We start from the raw sequence: 13,459 nt of genomic DNA, 5'->3' as shown, positions 1-13,459 counted from the left end.
TGTTCTGGTGTTTGGGCTTTGGCCTATGTTGATGTCGGTTCTGCCCTTTGGTTATTATTCTATCTGTGCTGTTGTGTTTATTGTGCACCGAATCTTGTTCAATTTTTAAGTTGATCAGCTTATGTTTGTCTTTGTTAAAACATTTGGTGCACAGAATGGAATTCTTTGGCTGGTCCACCAGCTTTGCCTACTCTATTCTGAATCTGTGATACTCCTCAGCTACCACTAATTCGCAATTTGTGGTTTACTTGTTTGTGTATGCGGAAAAGGCAAGAATAAAAATGAGAGAATTATATAAAAATTCTATGAGGATTCTCAGAGTGGAGAAAGCAGCCATGGGCATCACGCTCGTGTCTTCGCTATATAAAATTGATGGTGCCTATTTCCTCGCCACGTGCCCATCCCACAAATCAATCGACAATTGCATCGGGCTCCGCACGGCTCTCAAAGCACCCTAAACTCCATCCGCCTGACCACTGTACGATCCAATGGGGGCAGGTGAAAATGCTCCATGGAAGATGAACCATAAATTTAGCATCTTCATTGAAATTTTAATATATTTTTTTTCAACAAAGAAAGTCGTGCATGAAAGAGAGTGATGCCTTCATTTTCCTCCCGTTGATGCGCACTTGGCATGAGGTTGGCCATTTGATAGCTGACTCAGCATGTTGCTGACTAGTGTCTTCCAGGAGAGGTTTATATTATTCACTGTATATGAAATTGACGCACAACCATTAGGTGATGTTTGTTTCTGAATCCAACCAAAGAAAATAAATGAAGATGGGGTACATGTAGTCGATTGATCGCTTGTATCGGCCCAACAAGCGCAAGGTGCAATCGGCAAAGAGAAACACACCAAGAATAAATAAAGAGAAAAGAGATGTGAGTCAACTTGCCTGCGTAGACTCAGAGAGCAGAGAGAGAGAGAGAGAGAGAGCTCGTTTAGAGTACAAGAGCAGCCGTATGGTGAAGAAGATCCATCCACCTCTCTAAAAGAAAGGCTTTCAAATCTCACAACCCAAGTCTCTCTCTTCTAGCATGCAATGGCACACCTAGAGAGATCAAGGCTTTATATAATCTAAGAATAAACTTCTATGTATTTAGAGTACATCCAAGCCTTTAATTCTTGATGCTAAATATGTGATCACCCATATGTCACTGCTTTGATATGCATATGTGATCACTCAATATCTTTGCTCCATGTGGCACTCCCTTTATGAGTTAGCATAGAACTATGACAATTTCTTCTATCTAGTCTTTGCGATGTTCTCGTTACAGTTGACTCCTATTCGAGAGACGAGAGCCCACTTATGACCCGGGTCCTACTTGATCTTATCTTCGATGTGGGTCTACATAACTAATAGGGCTCGTTTGGTTCGCAGAAAAAATAGGGGGGAAAGTGTGGTCAACGGGAAAGTAATGAAATGCCTCTTGTTTGGTTGGAGTTTTCAAAGGAGAGAGATGGGAAAGTTGTATTCCCATGGGAATATGATTCCCACATTTTATGGGAAAGTCTTTCCCATGAGAAACATGGGAAAGTTACTTTCCCATGAGGTGGGAATCACTCTTTTTTTATTTTTTCCCAAAAAGACCCTTCAGCATTAAAGAAGCATTAAAGAGGCATTAAAGACCTAATTTTTATTAAGGGCATAATAGAAATTATACATAACTTTCCTAGGAAAGTGGATGGTCAACCAAACATAAGCACTTTGGAAATTTGTCACTTTCCCATGGTTAACCAAACATGCCAAAAGTACTTTCCTAGGTATCCTCTTTCTAGGAATCTGATTCCCAGGAATCATATTCCTAGGAGGGAAAATACTTCCCGCGAACCAAACGAGCCCATAAAGATTGTATTGCAAGATGAGCCTGGTTCTAATACCATTTGTCACGGACTCACGTTCAAAAAGCTTAAACTGATGGGAGGATGACTGGCGTATACTAATAAATCTATATAGTACCTTTTTTATTAGTTAATGGGGATTATGACATGTCACTAGTTTTGATGCCCCATGCGACTAAGGAATTCTAAGAATGCTGGACCCACCTAATAGGACAATGCCAAGGCCAAGTCGAAATCCTAGATGAACATTGTCTCCTTGTTTCCACACCGAACGAAAAATAGGGTTCAAATTATTTACCGTCCTATCATCAACAACAAAAAAACCATACATACTCTAATATACTCCCCCTAGGATCATTGTGTCCTTCACCTTGATGTGTGCTTTCTCTTATTACATGCCTCCTCCCTCAGGCAAATCAGATTTGCTGTCAACCACCATAACTAATCGAGTACCATGTGTCTCCATCTTGAACCAAACCCAAGATTCTAACAGCTCCATTGCACATTCGGATTTTCACCGTACACATGACTAATCTTGCATGCAGAGTTCTCAGCCAATTCAACAGTGCTAGGGTTGAAATTGGATCAGATATGAATTAGATATTAGTATTTTCATATCGGTGTTTATTTTATTTGATAAATACAGATACAAATATTAGTTGAATACAAAAATTTATATTCATATTTATTTTAAATAATCATGGATACAGATCACATACTGAAAGCATAAACATAAATATGGATATAGTTTAGATAATCTAATTTTATACCATAGAATGAAAAATATTGCTAAGTGGATAATAAATCAAATTAATAGAATATTAATATGATCATTTATTTTCCTTACAAGTTCATAAGTGCTATATAAAATTAAATAGAGTTTTAATATAGATTGGGTAGTTGTCTATCCATATTCATATTCATTTTGTTTTTCATGGATATAGATACGGATATGGATATTAGTTAGATGATCAAATTTATATCAATATCCAAATGGCTTCGGATACAAAAATGGATCCGAATAGATATTATCCAATCTACTTTCATCCCTAACTAGTACCCTTCATCACCTTAAAATAACTAAACCAGTCTCGCATTTATAATCCACATGTCATGAGAAGTATCTAGACTACAAGTACATCTTCGTCGAGATCACATCCTATGCTTCATCAGCTACTCTGGGACCTTCCTTCTTGCAAAAGTAACCCTGCACCTTCCTTATTGAGAATCTCCACTTCATCAACTTCCTTAGATCTTTCCCTTCGTCTTGATACATCGTTAGCAACCAAACCTTCACTTGTGTCCTCAGATTAAAATTCTTCGTCATCTCGTGAGAGAAAAGTGTAGCCATAAAATCCTTTACTAGGATGGTGGAAAACTTAAGAAGAATTAGTAGGGTCTATCAGTTAGATTTTCTTTGATTGCATCTAGTTCCGATTGATAAGTAGGCATAAAGAAAGGTATCGAAAATAATATTGCTAAAATAAATGCAAATATAACCCTTCATTTTTATACACTTTGGTTATGAGATATTCCTCCAAGGCATTCCTTTGATTGCATCAGACCATTACTCGCTTCGGTTGGTTGCTCTTTGCATGATATTAACCTAGATTCAATTTCTTTCAGCGAAAACCAATCCTTCAAAAGAGCTCGTACATTTTTACCCTCAAAAAAGAAAACTTGCACCAAATGCTTACACAAAGAACTCTGTACTTGCTTGTGGATGAACATAGTACAATGACAAGTTGCATACTTGCACGAGATTAACAGGCATGGTAGCATAACAAAGACTTTCAGACAACATCACACTTTCAGGTACGCAAAAAAGTAAGTTAAAAGATGCTTTAGTTGACTGGTTAACATGAGAGTGACAGATTATCATACAGACTGCAATGGTTTGCAGCACTAAGAGAGATGTTCCCTCAGGTACTTGTCATAGGAAAAAATTTAAATCTCGTAAGAGGTAAAAGAATATTTGATTAGGGCCATTAGGCTATGCTTTCAAATTCTATATTGATCCAAGATGTGATTGCATGGCCTTCCAGAGGTTGTCAAGAATTCCTGAGTAATGCAAAAATCTCAGCGACGAGCAGCTCGTATGTACACAGCCAGGTAGAAGCTGTTGAGAGTGTGATCATGAAAGGTATCCTACGCCATAGCGGTCTCTTGCCTACTCAAATTCGAGAGACGTGTCACTAATCTATCTAATGCTTCTTTCATCCATGGATGCTGGCATCCCTCCCTTGCTTCTGCTATCGTCACCTATACAACCAAATGATCGAATGTAATCAGAAAATTGTTCAGTTGTTTCATGTTATGCGCAATCAGTCAAGCCTTCATGGATGTCGAAGAATATTTTTCATTTAGCATTCTGTGTATACTTACCCATCTTCGTTTTCGGACATCCATCTCAGGCCAATGAACCAATTCCTCTGTTACATTCAAAGGGAACATGATTCCCTCATAAAATGCATCATGGCTTCTGCTCTTATACATCCATTTGCCAAGGCTACCCTGCGATAACATTAAAAATTTATTAGGAGTGCTTCCACAGATGGAAACTTGCATGAAGATGGTATAGAAGATTTAAACTAACAGGTAACAAAGTTCATGTGCAGACCTCAATATTTCCTTGTACACCAGCTTCCTCCAAAGCCTCTCGAGAAACTGCTTCTTTTATGGTTTCATCAAGCTCCCAACCTCCCTGTAAAAAAAAAACATAACACAGGAACTTCAGGTAAGACAATGTTAAAAACAGTATCACATTCCTAAATTATGTCTTCCTCCATATGATTTATGAAATTGGGTGTGTTTTGAAACCATAGGAGGTCAACTTCTACAAGATACTACCAAATTCCTTTGCATTAATTTCTAAATTATTCCTGATGCCGTGGGAATCATGCAGAAGTGTATGATTTGTCTTCATGCATACCTTTGGGAACATCATTCCATGCCCTTTCTGAGAGCTAATAACGAGAACCTCCATTGCTTGATCAACGCCATCCTTGCATGGCTCGTCAATCTTGAACTTGTATGGAATGCAGCTGCTTGATCAGAAAAGTAGAAAACAAGATAAGATTATTAACTCAAATATAAATCACAAAAGGGAAAACAAATAGGAATAAATTTTTGCAACAATGAATTGGAAAAAGGTGGAGAGTTCATGTCAACTGGAAAGCCAAGTTGATATTCGTCAACTGGAAGGTTCTATAATCAGGATAAGATATTCTCAGTAAAACACCATCATGATAAGGGTTGTTCCTTATGATTAATGTCAGCTCCAATCACCATTTGAAATTAAATCAAAACACCCCCTCGATGCCCATTTTTTTTTTCGCAAAAATAGTTAATCACCAAAAACACAAAAAACCTCCACAATCACCTCCATTCTCACAGCAAAAATCATTAATCAGAATATCCTTTTCCCATAGAATTCACGAAAGGGAAAAAAATGATAACTTTCTGCGGCAAATGGCAGTATCACTTTCCTTGAATTCCCCAAATGACTTCAAAGAAGCCCAATCAAAAGATTAATAGAAGGAAGGAAGGATGCAATGGGAACGAACCCGACAACAAGACGGCCACCGGCGCTGGTGTACCGCTGCAGCTGCCTCCCCTGCCGAGACACCAACGAAACCATCCTTCCTCCAAAGAACTCGAATAAACAAATCTCCCAAAATATCCCTCCCTCCAACCAAATACCGAATTCGAAACCCACAAAACAGAGACAGACAGGTAATCTTTTATCCTAAAAACAAGCAAGATATCGAAAGGGATGGAGAGGTGGAGCTGAGAACAGCGAGAACGGCCCTCTATTAATAGAAGGGAGGGCGGGGGAGAGCCGAAGAAGTGGCTTACCCGTTTCCGACGTGAAGCCGACCGGCCGTCGTGCGACCGTCGCTGGCTCCTTCGCTTCGGCTTCTCTCGCGAGCCGCCCGCGAGATGTTGGTCCGGCGGTCCCACGTGCCGCCAAATATTCTAATTTATGTATACTAAGGGCCGATCATTTATTAGCCACGTGAGAGCGCATGTGGTGCTGTGGGAGATGGAATCTATCGAGTGGATTTTGACCTCTTACTCGTTTGCGATATATATATAAATATGGGATGGGATTTGACACGGTTTGATTGACATTACAAAGTACTCGGTGGTTTTGTTGGTTTGCTTGAGAGGGGTTTCCTTTTCAACTGGAAAAGCTTGGTATCTACAGAATGAACTTCTCCAGCTAACCCAGATTCGATCTCATTTTTTGTGTGTAGAGCAAACCGTGTCGAGGTGCAGGTTTGAATAGCACTGTGTATAGTGGTTGTACTTGTGTTCTGGTAAAAATGCTGGAATCTATCATCAGTGACCACGATCTAGATACTATAAGATGTTTTTAAAATTTATTCTCAATAATGGTATACGGATAGAAACCTTTTGTTCTCTGTAGAGTGTGTAGGGTTCTGTTACGGGGATGGCGCTTTGGCCGGAGCCTCGTGCAGCAGCATAGCCCACATTAACCTAGCAGAGAAAGAGGACTGCGTTCCTTCTGAGGTATTGTCCGCTTTGGATACGGGCCATTCCTGCTCCCCCGCCTCCATAGGGTACGGGCCATTCTTGGTCCCCCGCCCCTCACAGTTTTATCCTTCAAAGGACGTCTCGAGAGGAAAGGGCTTTGCCCCCCAATTAAGGCACAGAACCTTTCCGCTACTAGCCGATATGGGATTAAATTCGGTAGCCCCCCATAACATAGCCCCACTAGCAGGAAGGTTCAGTGCGCCTCCCAGTTCTGATGGCGTTTTGGCCGGAGCCTCGCGCAACAGCATAGTCCATATTAAGCTAGTAGAGAAAGAGAACTGCGTTTCTCTCGAGGTATTGTCCGCTTTGGGTCGAGGCGCTTTTTGAAGGGCAAAACCATGAGAAGCGGGGGACCAGAAATGGCCCCCACAACAATATCTTTTTAAAACGTGGCTGTCACTTGCTTAGAAGGTCCTAATATAATTTTGGACCTATTTATTAGATATAAGTATTCTGCCTTTTGTGATGCATTGCACATGTCGTACTGCCAAAGGATGCCCTAACGTGCATCCATCGCCACACCGTGCTTGGCCTTTATATTTTCTGACAATAATGAATGATATCAAGTATCTCTTCAATAGCACAACCTTTCTTCCTTTTTTTAACAAGGTCAACTTATACGGATGGAGAAACTTTTCAGCGTTCAACTATAGGTTGGTAACAGTCCCTATTGACATCATATTATTAGAGTTACTGTTGCTGCCTTTTTTGTCTCGTTTCGAATGAGCCGGAAAACTTATAACCCTGAAAAAGCTTGATTAATTAAGGTAGAAGGTAGCCCGCCAAGCTTGGCCGGGCGAGATCTAAATATATGAGCGGATGTGCCACCAGTGTTAATCTAACCAAAAAGCTGTGGATTGAATGGAGGATAGAGATTAGTATAGATCCATGTCTTGACCTTCTAGGCTTTCACCACCATCTTACTACCATTTGAAAGAGACGAGTATAGATCAGGATGAGCATTGGGTTGCAGTGGAAGGATGCAGTGTTGGAATACGGTAGAAATATAGCGCTGGGCTATGATAGAAAGCTAAGAGATGCCTACTCCTAAGATAAATGAATCAGATAAAAGATAAAGATAAAAATAATTTGGTTAGATTGATCATCGAAGCATCTTGTTTCTATAGTACAATTTTAATATTTATACTAGTACATAGTAACTGCTCACTTTTGATGGTTGTAATCACGTCTATTTTCATGCTTGATAATTAGATGGCATAGGTATATAAGCAAAAACAAGGATAAAAAAAGGATAGAATAGCTAAACAAGTGTTTTACGAAGGTATACATGCCAATATCAATTTTGGAAGGATATGCATGCAAAATTTGATATTTAGAAGGGTATTGATGCAAAAAAACCTTTTATTTATGCCGTACACTAGGAACCATGTTTATAAAATATGAATGATTGATACATGCATGATTAGCTTTATGACTTATTTTAATATATTGTACTATGAAATACTTTATTTTGTAATATTTGTTATTTTCTTCAAATGAAGTATTGACGTGTAAAAAAACTTATGCTTGATCTGGTAACATTATGAAATGTTTACTTACTGAATTGTGTTGCTCATAAATTTCTATTTTTACTTTTCTTCAGCTAGATGAATAGGATCAGTGGAAAAGAAGAATGGCCTAGGTTTAGAGTTCGTGCTAGCAAGCTTGGTGATCTATATAGCAGAATTTTAGTTCTTCAGTTGATGATAAATTTGTAGCTTAGTAATTTTTAAAATTCTTAGAATTATGGAACTGGCATTTATATTTGTATTTACAAGCTCTGAATCAATAATAGTTGCATTTAATAAATAAAAAAATTGGATTCCTATTTATTCTATTTTTTTTAGTTAAATTTAGAAGCTAAATGTAATATTAGCTTTGTGTTATCGTGGACTGTACGCCTTGGTAGTACAACCATATCATGCTTCGGATCTGGAGCGTGACAAACTAGTTTCATTTTCTATAGAATGCTGACATATTTTTTTCTTCCTTTCATTACCATCGAAAGATGAACATGTAAAAGCACAATTTTTGAAAGAGGCGGTCTTGCTTTGTCATAATCTAATTGTTTTATCTCTCTATATTTTTCGTAAATTGTGCTGCGGGTAGGAACCCTCACTTCCTTAGGGAGTTGAGGATTGTTTAATCTCAATGATTGCGTATCTTGGAATATTAAAGGAGCTGCGGCTGCCAGCAAACGTAGTATGTTCAGGAATTTCATTATGTCCTCAAATTGTGATATCATTATGCTTTAGGAGGTGAAAATTTTTTCGCCGTCACAAACATTCCTCAAAGCGTTAGGTGGCAACAAGATTGATGAGTGGGCCCATCTTGCTTCTATTGGTTCTTCAGGTGGCATTTTGATGGGATGGACTTCTGATTTTCTTTTTCTCAAAACCTCCTTTCAAAATTGTTTTTCTCTAATTGTGACCCTATTTGCTCATGCCCTGAAGCAAGATCTACTTATCATTGCTGTCTATGGGCCAAATGACAGATGCTTCAGAGACCAATTTTTTCAAAGTCTCACTAATATCAGAAGCATGCACCCAGGACCTTGGCTAATTGGAGGAGATTTTAATGTGACTAAGTTACTGGAAGATAGGAAAGAAAAATTGTAGTATGTCAAAGACAATCTTGCCTACATGGATTTTATTTCTTCCCTTAGCCTTATGGACTTGGACCTGAAGGGCCATGATTTTACTTAGAGCAATGGATGGGAACATCCTTCTCTAGCAAGATTAGATAGATTCCTTCTCTCTACTAAATGGGAGGATTTATTCCTAGCTTCTTTCTAAAAAGCTCTGTTAAGCTCTTCCTCCGACCATGTACCAATTGTGCTAGACTGTCAGGTCAGATTTCAAAGGCCCAAAATTTTTAGATTAGAAGCTTTGCGGAACAATGAACCAGATTTTCATAATATTGTAATCAATAATTGGAGAAAGATCAAAGGTTCCTCTAACATGGCAGCTTAGTGGGTTCAAAACCTAAAACGAGTTCGAAATGCTCTCAAGAAATGGCCATCAAGTGAAAGAAATTCTAATAGAGAACTGAAAGAACCCTTACTTCATGAGGTGAATCTCCTTGATAAGAAGGAAGAAGGCGTGGATCTCTCACCGGAGGAGTTTAATAAAAGAAAAATTTCTAAAACAATCATTAGACGAGATATACAAAAAAGAGGAAGTATATTGCAGAGAAAGGGCCAAGATAACATGGCTCAAAGAAGAGGACAAAAATACTAACTTTTTTCATAAGGTTGCTTCAGGGAGAAAGAGGAGGAATATTATTACTTCGATCATTAAGGATGGCATTGAATACCAAACTCAAGATGGCATTTCCAGTAAACTTCATGATTTCTTTAAGAACATGTTTGGTGTACACTCTTTGCCCAAAATTAAAATTAATTAGCCCTGTTTATATGGAGAATCCATTGTTGATCTGAGCAATTTGACGGAGGCCTTTACTATTGATGAAGTTAAGAAAGCCATCTTCTCGTTTGGAAGCCTAAAAACCTTCGGCCCTGATTGATTTTCTTTTGCATTTTTCAAAAATTTTGGGATGCCATTATAGATGATATAATGGCTCTTATGGAGGACTTCCACAAAGGTGCGCTCGATCTCTCTAGGTTGAATTTTGCTTACATATCCCTTATTCCTAAAAAGGAGGGTGCTCTCTCATCGTGAGACTTGAGACCTATTAGCCTTCTCAATAGCCTATACAAAATCATCTCTAAAGTGCTCTCTATGGGCTTGCAAAGTATCTTTATTTACTAATTGACGATTCTCAATCTGCTTTCATCAAAAGGAGGTCTGTAATTGAAAGCTTTTTTAGTGCACATGAAATGATTGCATATTGCAAAAGATTGGGCCTCAAAGAAATTCTTTATAAGCTCGATTTTGAAAAGGCATTTGATAGTTTGAACTAGAATTTTTTGGTAGAATCTCTTCAAGCAAGAGGTTTTCTAAGACCTCTACCCATTGGATTCATTGCTTGCTATCTTCAGTTGCAATGGCTCTCCTTGTGAACGGTAAACCAGGAAATTGGATCAAATGTCGCAAAGGTCTTTGACAAGGTGACCTCTTATCTCCTTCCCTGTTTATCTTGGTTATTGATATTTTGGCGAGCCTTCTTAAATAGGGAGGATCTATATAGCTAGTTGAAAAAAATGAAGAAATTGATGTCTTTCACAATATTAAGAGCCTTCAATTTGCTGACGATACTCTGCTCTTTTGTGCCGCAAAAAAAGAAGATATTGTTGCAGCGAAAGCCATTCTCCTAATCTTTGAAGGGGCTTCAGGGTTGAGAATAAATTTTCATAAAAGCTCTACTATTGGCCTTAATATGCATGATGAGGAATTCGATGTGATGGCTGCATTGATGAATTGGAAGAAAGATACCCTATCTTTTACTTACTTGGGCCTGCCACTATTTGACAAGAGACTTACAAGACAATGTTGGTTTCACTGTTAGAGAAGATCAATAGAAGATTGGCTACTTGGAAAGAGAGATTTCTCTCATTGGGGGGTAAGTTGACCCTTATTAATAGCGTGATGTCAGCTCTCCCTTCTTACTATATGTCATTGTTTAGATTGCTAAAATGGATCCTTAACAGGATTGATCAGATGTGTCATGCAATCCTTTGGAAAGGAGTGGACAAAGTTAATTAGTGGCTTCCATTGCTTGGTAAATTGGGATTTGGTGTGTAGGTCCAATGAACAAGGAGGGCTGGGGATAAAAAATATTGAGCAATTGAACCTAGCATTTCTTGCAAAATAGGTTTGGAAGTTCTTGCAAGGTAGTGACTCCCCTTGGTGGAATCTTATTCAAAGAGCTTATTATTGGAGGAAGAAATTTGGGATGAGGATTAGAAAAAGCCTCAGAAGCCTATCCCCTATTTAGAAAGACATCAGTAAACAACTTGAAGCCTTTTGAAACTGTCTATCGTTTAAATTGGAAAATAGCACGAACATCTGCTTTTGGGAGGATAGCTGGGTGGGGCCCTTAAAGCTCTCCTCTTTGTTTGCTAAGCCCTATGCTAATGCAGTAAGGCAAGATTGCACAATTGCCTCGCAGTGATCATGGAGAATACTCTCTTAGAAAGTTAAAATAAAAGGACCCCTTACAAGACAACATATGGATCAACTATATACCCTCAAAGAAGCTCTCTCTCTTAAGTCCGTCTTGAATTGGCAATGTCCTCCTGTGGAAACTCTCATAAAGAGGTTATTTTACAGTGAATTCTTTCTACAAATTTTTTAATAATGGTGGTCTTCGTTGTCCTTTTTATAAAAGCCTGTGGAAGGCGGCTTTTCCATAAAAAGTGAGAAGTTTTATATGGCTTACGCTCAGAAATCGACTGCATACAGGAGAGATTCTTGCTAAGAAAGGATGGCAGGCTAGTGACGGATGTGTGCTGTGTGGAAGGAGAACCGAAACGATCTTCCATCTACTAATTAGGTGTCCATTTGTCTGTAATTTGTGGACAACAATTAAAGTGCAGCTAAATTTGAGAGGATGACCTTCCACCATTAGTAATCTATAGATCAAATAGAGAAACAAAAAATTTCAACAATCAATGAGAAAAGCTGTGGATCAGTTGATTACTGCAATCCGTTGGAAAATATGGAAGGAGCGAAATGCTTGAAATTTCTTAAAGAAAGCAAGTTCTATCTATTATATTTTGCAGAAAAACTTATCAACCTTCTTCAGCTGGAAGTATTTGTGTTCAAAGAAGTTGTTTGACGCTCATCTCAAATTTGAAAATTATCTTGCACCATTAGCACCGCACTTTGAGAGATATTGATCTATCTTTTTAGAAAAAAACTAAAGCACATCAGAATACAGAGATTATATAGTTGCACATTGAAGATACAAAGATCCTTCAAATTACTTATGAGATTATTCAGCTTGTTGAATAGTTTAACAGGTCAATTTATAGACCACTATCTTTTGTAAGAGATTATTATTATTATTTTATTTTTTCTTGTAAAGTTTTTATAACATAGTTTATGTAAACTCTACTTTTTTTTTAAAAAAAGAAAAAAGCCGGCTTTGCCTACCTCTTTATCAAAAAAAAAAAAATCTAATTCTTATTCTTTTTTAGAAAGCATGACTTAGTTAGATTATTGTTTTATTATGTTAAGCAACCTAGTTAGACTATTGTCAAGTGCGAGAAAAAGACGTACGCCCAGCGCAAAAAACGTGCTCGTGGAGACGCTTAATCACAGACCCACGACAACCAAAAAACAAGGAAAAATCAACGGGTCCTGCGTATAGTCTATGAGTGGTTGTCAATTTCATAGTTGTATGTGCCTCAACATGATTGCCAGGTACATCCACTAGCCCACTCCATCAAATTTTCCATGAAATAGTAAAAGCTTTATATACTTAGAGTTATGTAGGTATAATACTCTACATACACGTACGTAAATATTAAATCATGATAATGGACTTTTGTTTGCCAAAAAAATATTTGGCATCTTACCTCCCTTAATATTTCAGTATTTCATCGTAGCAGCTAATTGTAAAAATGTATTTAATATATACTATACTATATCACATATTTTAAGTACACAATGTAATATTATATTAATCACTGAAAGCAATCATGAGTGGATAGCATCTGCCACACATGTCATATAGTAGAACTGTAATAGTTGGAGAAAAAAAGTTACGAGACCCAATCTTATGGACTCCATAGTGAATGTATATATAAAAAAAACATTATTGGCATGCCACATGGCATAGGGGGATTGGCACATATACTGTAACTGAAACTTAAACTAATGCTGATTTTATGAATGACATTTTATTTCTCATGTCCCATAGCACGCCCATGGTTTTCTAGATATAAATAAGCTAGGCGCCAGCTTCTGGTACTACTCTTATACATGATTTCCCTCCTACAAGAAAGAAAAGGAGAACTTTATAATAAATTTTTTTTTTTCCTTTTTGTAAACTGATGCAAATTTAGGGTTCATAATTTCTTAATTTCTATCCTACTTAAATTGAAACACAGAACAACCCCAAAATATGTGTTTATGTGCAAGAAGAACAAAT

General features: G+C 37.8%; 1 protein-coding gene across 1 annotated transcript; it reads right to left on the bottom strand.

The window, feature by feature from the left end:
- Positions 1-3,839: 3,839 nt before the first annotated feature.
- LOC103723355 (nudix hydrolase 17, mitochondrial-like) lies at positions 3,840-5,626 on the bottom strand. The gene is made up of 5 exons (XM_008814249.6): positions 5,410-5,626; positions 4,776-4,887; positions 4,464-4,547; positions 4,229-4,357; positions 3,840-4,105 (listed from the first exon to the last, which is right to left on the bottom strand). The coding sequence occupies exons 1-5, from the start codon at positions 5,481-5,483 to the stop codon at positions 3,992-3,994; spliced, it is 513 nt and encodes a 170-aa protein (XP_008812471.3). The 5' UTR covers positions 5,484-5,626; the 3' UTR covers positions 3,840-3,991.
- Positions 5,627-13,459: the final 7,833 nt, after the last annotated feature.

Source organism: Phoenix dactylifera, chromosome 5 (genome assembly GCF_051530095.1).
Source record: "Phoenix dactylifera cultivar Ajwa chromosome 5, Ajwa_hap1_PhDact_Kaust_v1.1, whole genome shotgun sequence".
NCBI classification, from domain to species: Eukaryota; Viridiplantae; Streptophyta; class Magnoliopsida; order Arecales; family Arecaceae; genus Phoenix; species Phoenix dactylifera.
The sequence above is the reverse complement of the archived record's forward strand: the minus strand, read 5'-3'. Positions and strand labels throughout refer to the sequence as shown.

Excerpts from the sequence above, each read along its gene's own strand:
- LOC103723355 (XM_008814249.6), bottom strand. The coding sequence starts at position 5,483 with ATGGTTTCGTTGGTGTCTCGGCAGGGGAGGCAGCTGCAGCGGTACACC. Across the intron at positions 4,888-5,409 it reads GGTGGCCGTCTTGTTGTCGG|CTGCATTCCATACAAGTTCA; the intron begins GTTCGTTCCCAT and ends CTGATCAAGCAG. Across the intron at positions 4,358-4,463 it reads GTGTACAAGGAAATATTGAG|GGTAGCCTTGGCAAATGGAT; the intron begins GTCTGCACATGA and ends ATGTTATCGCAG.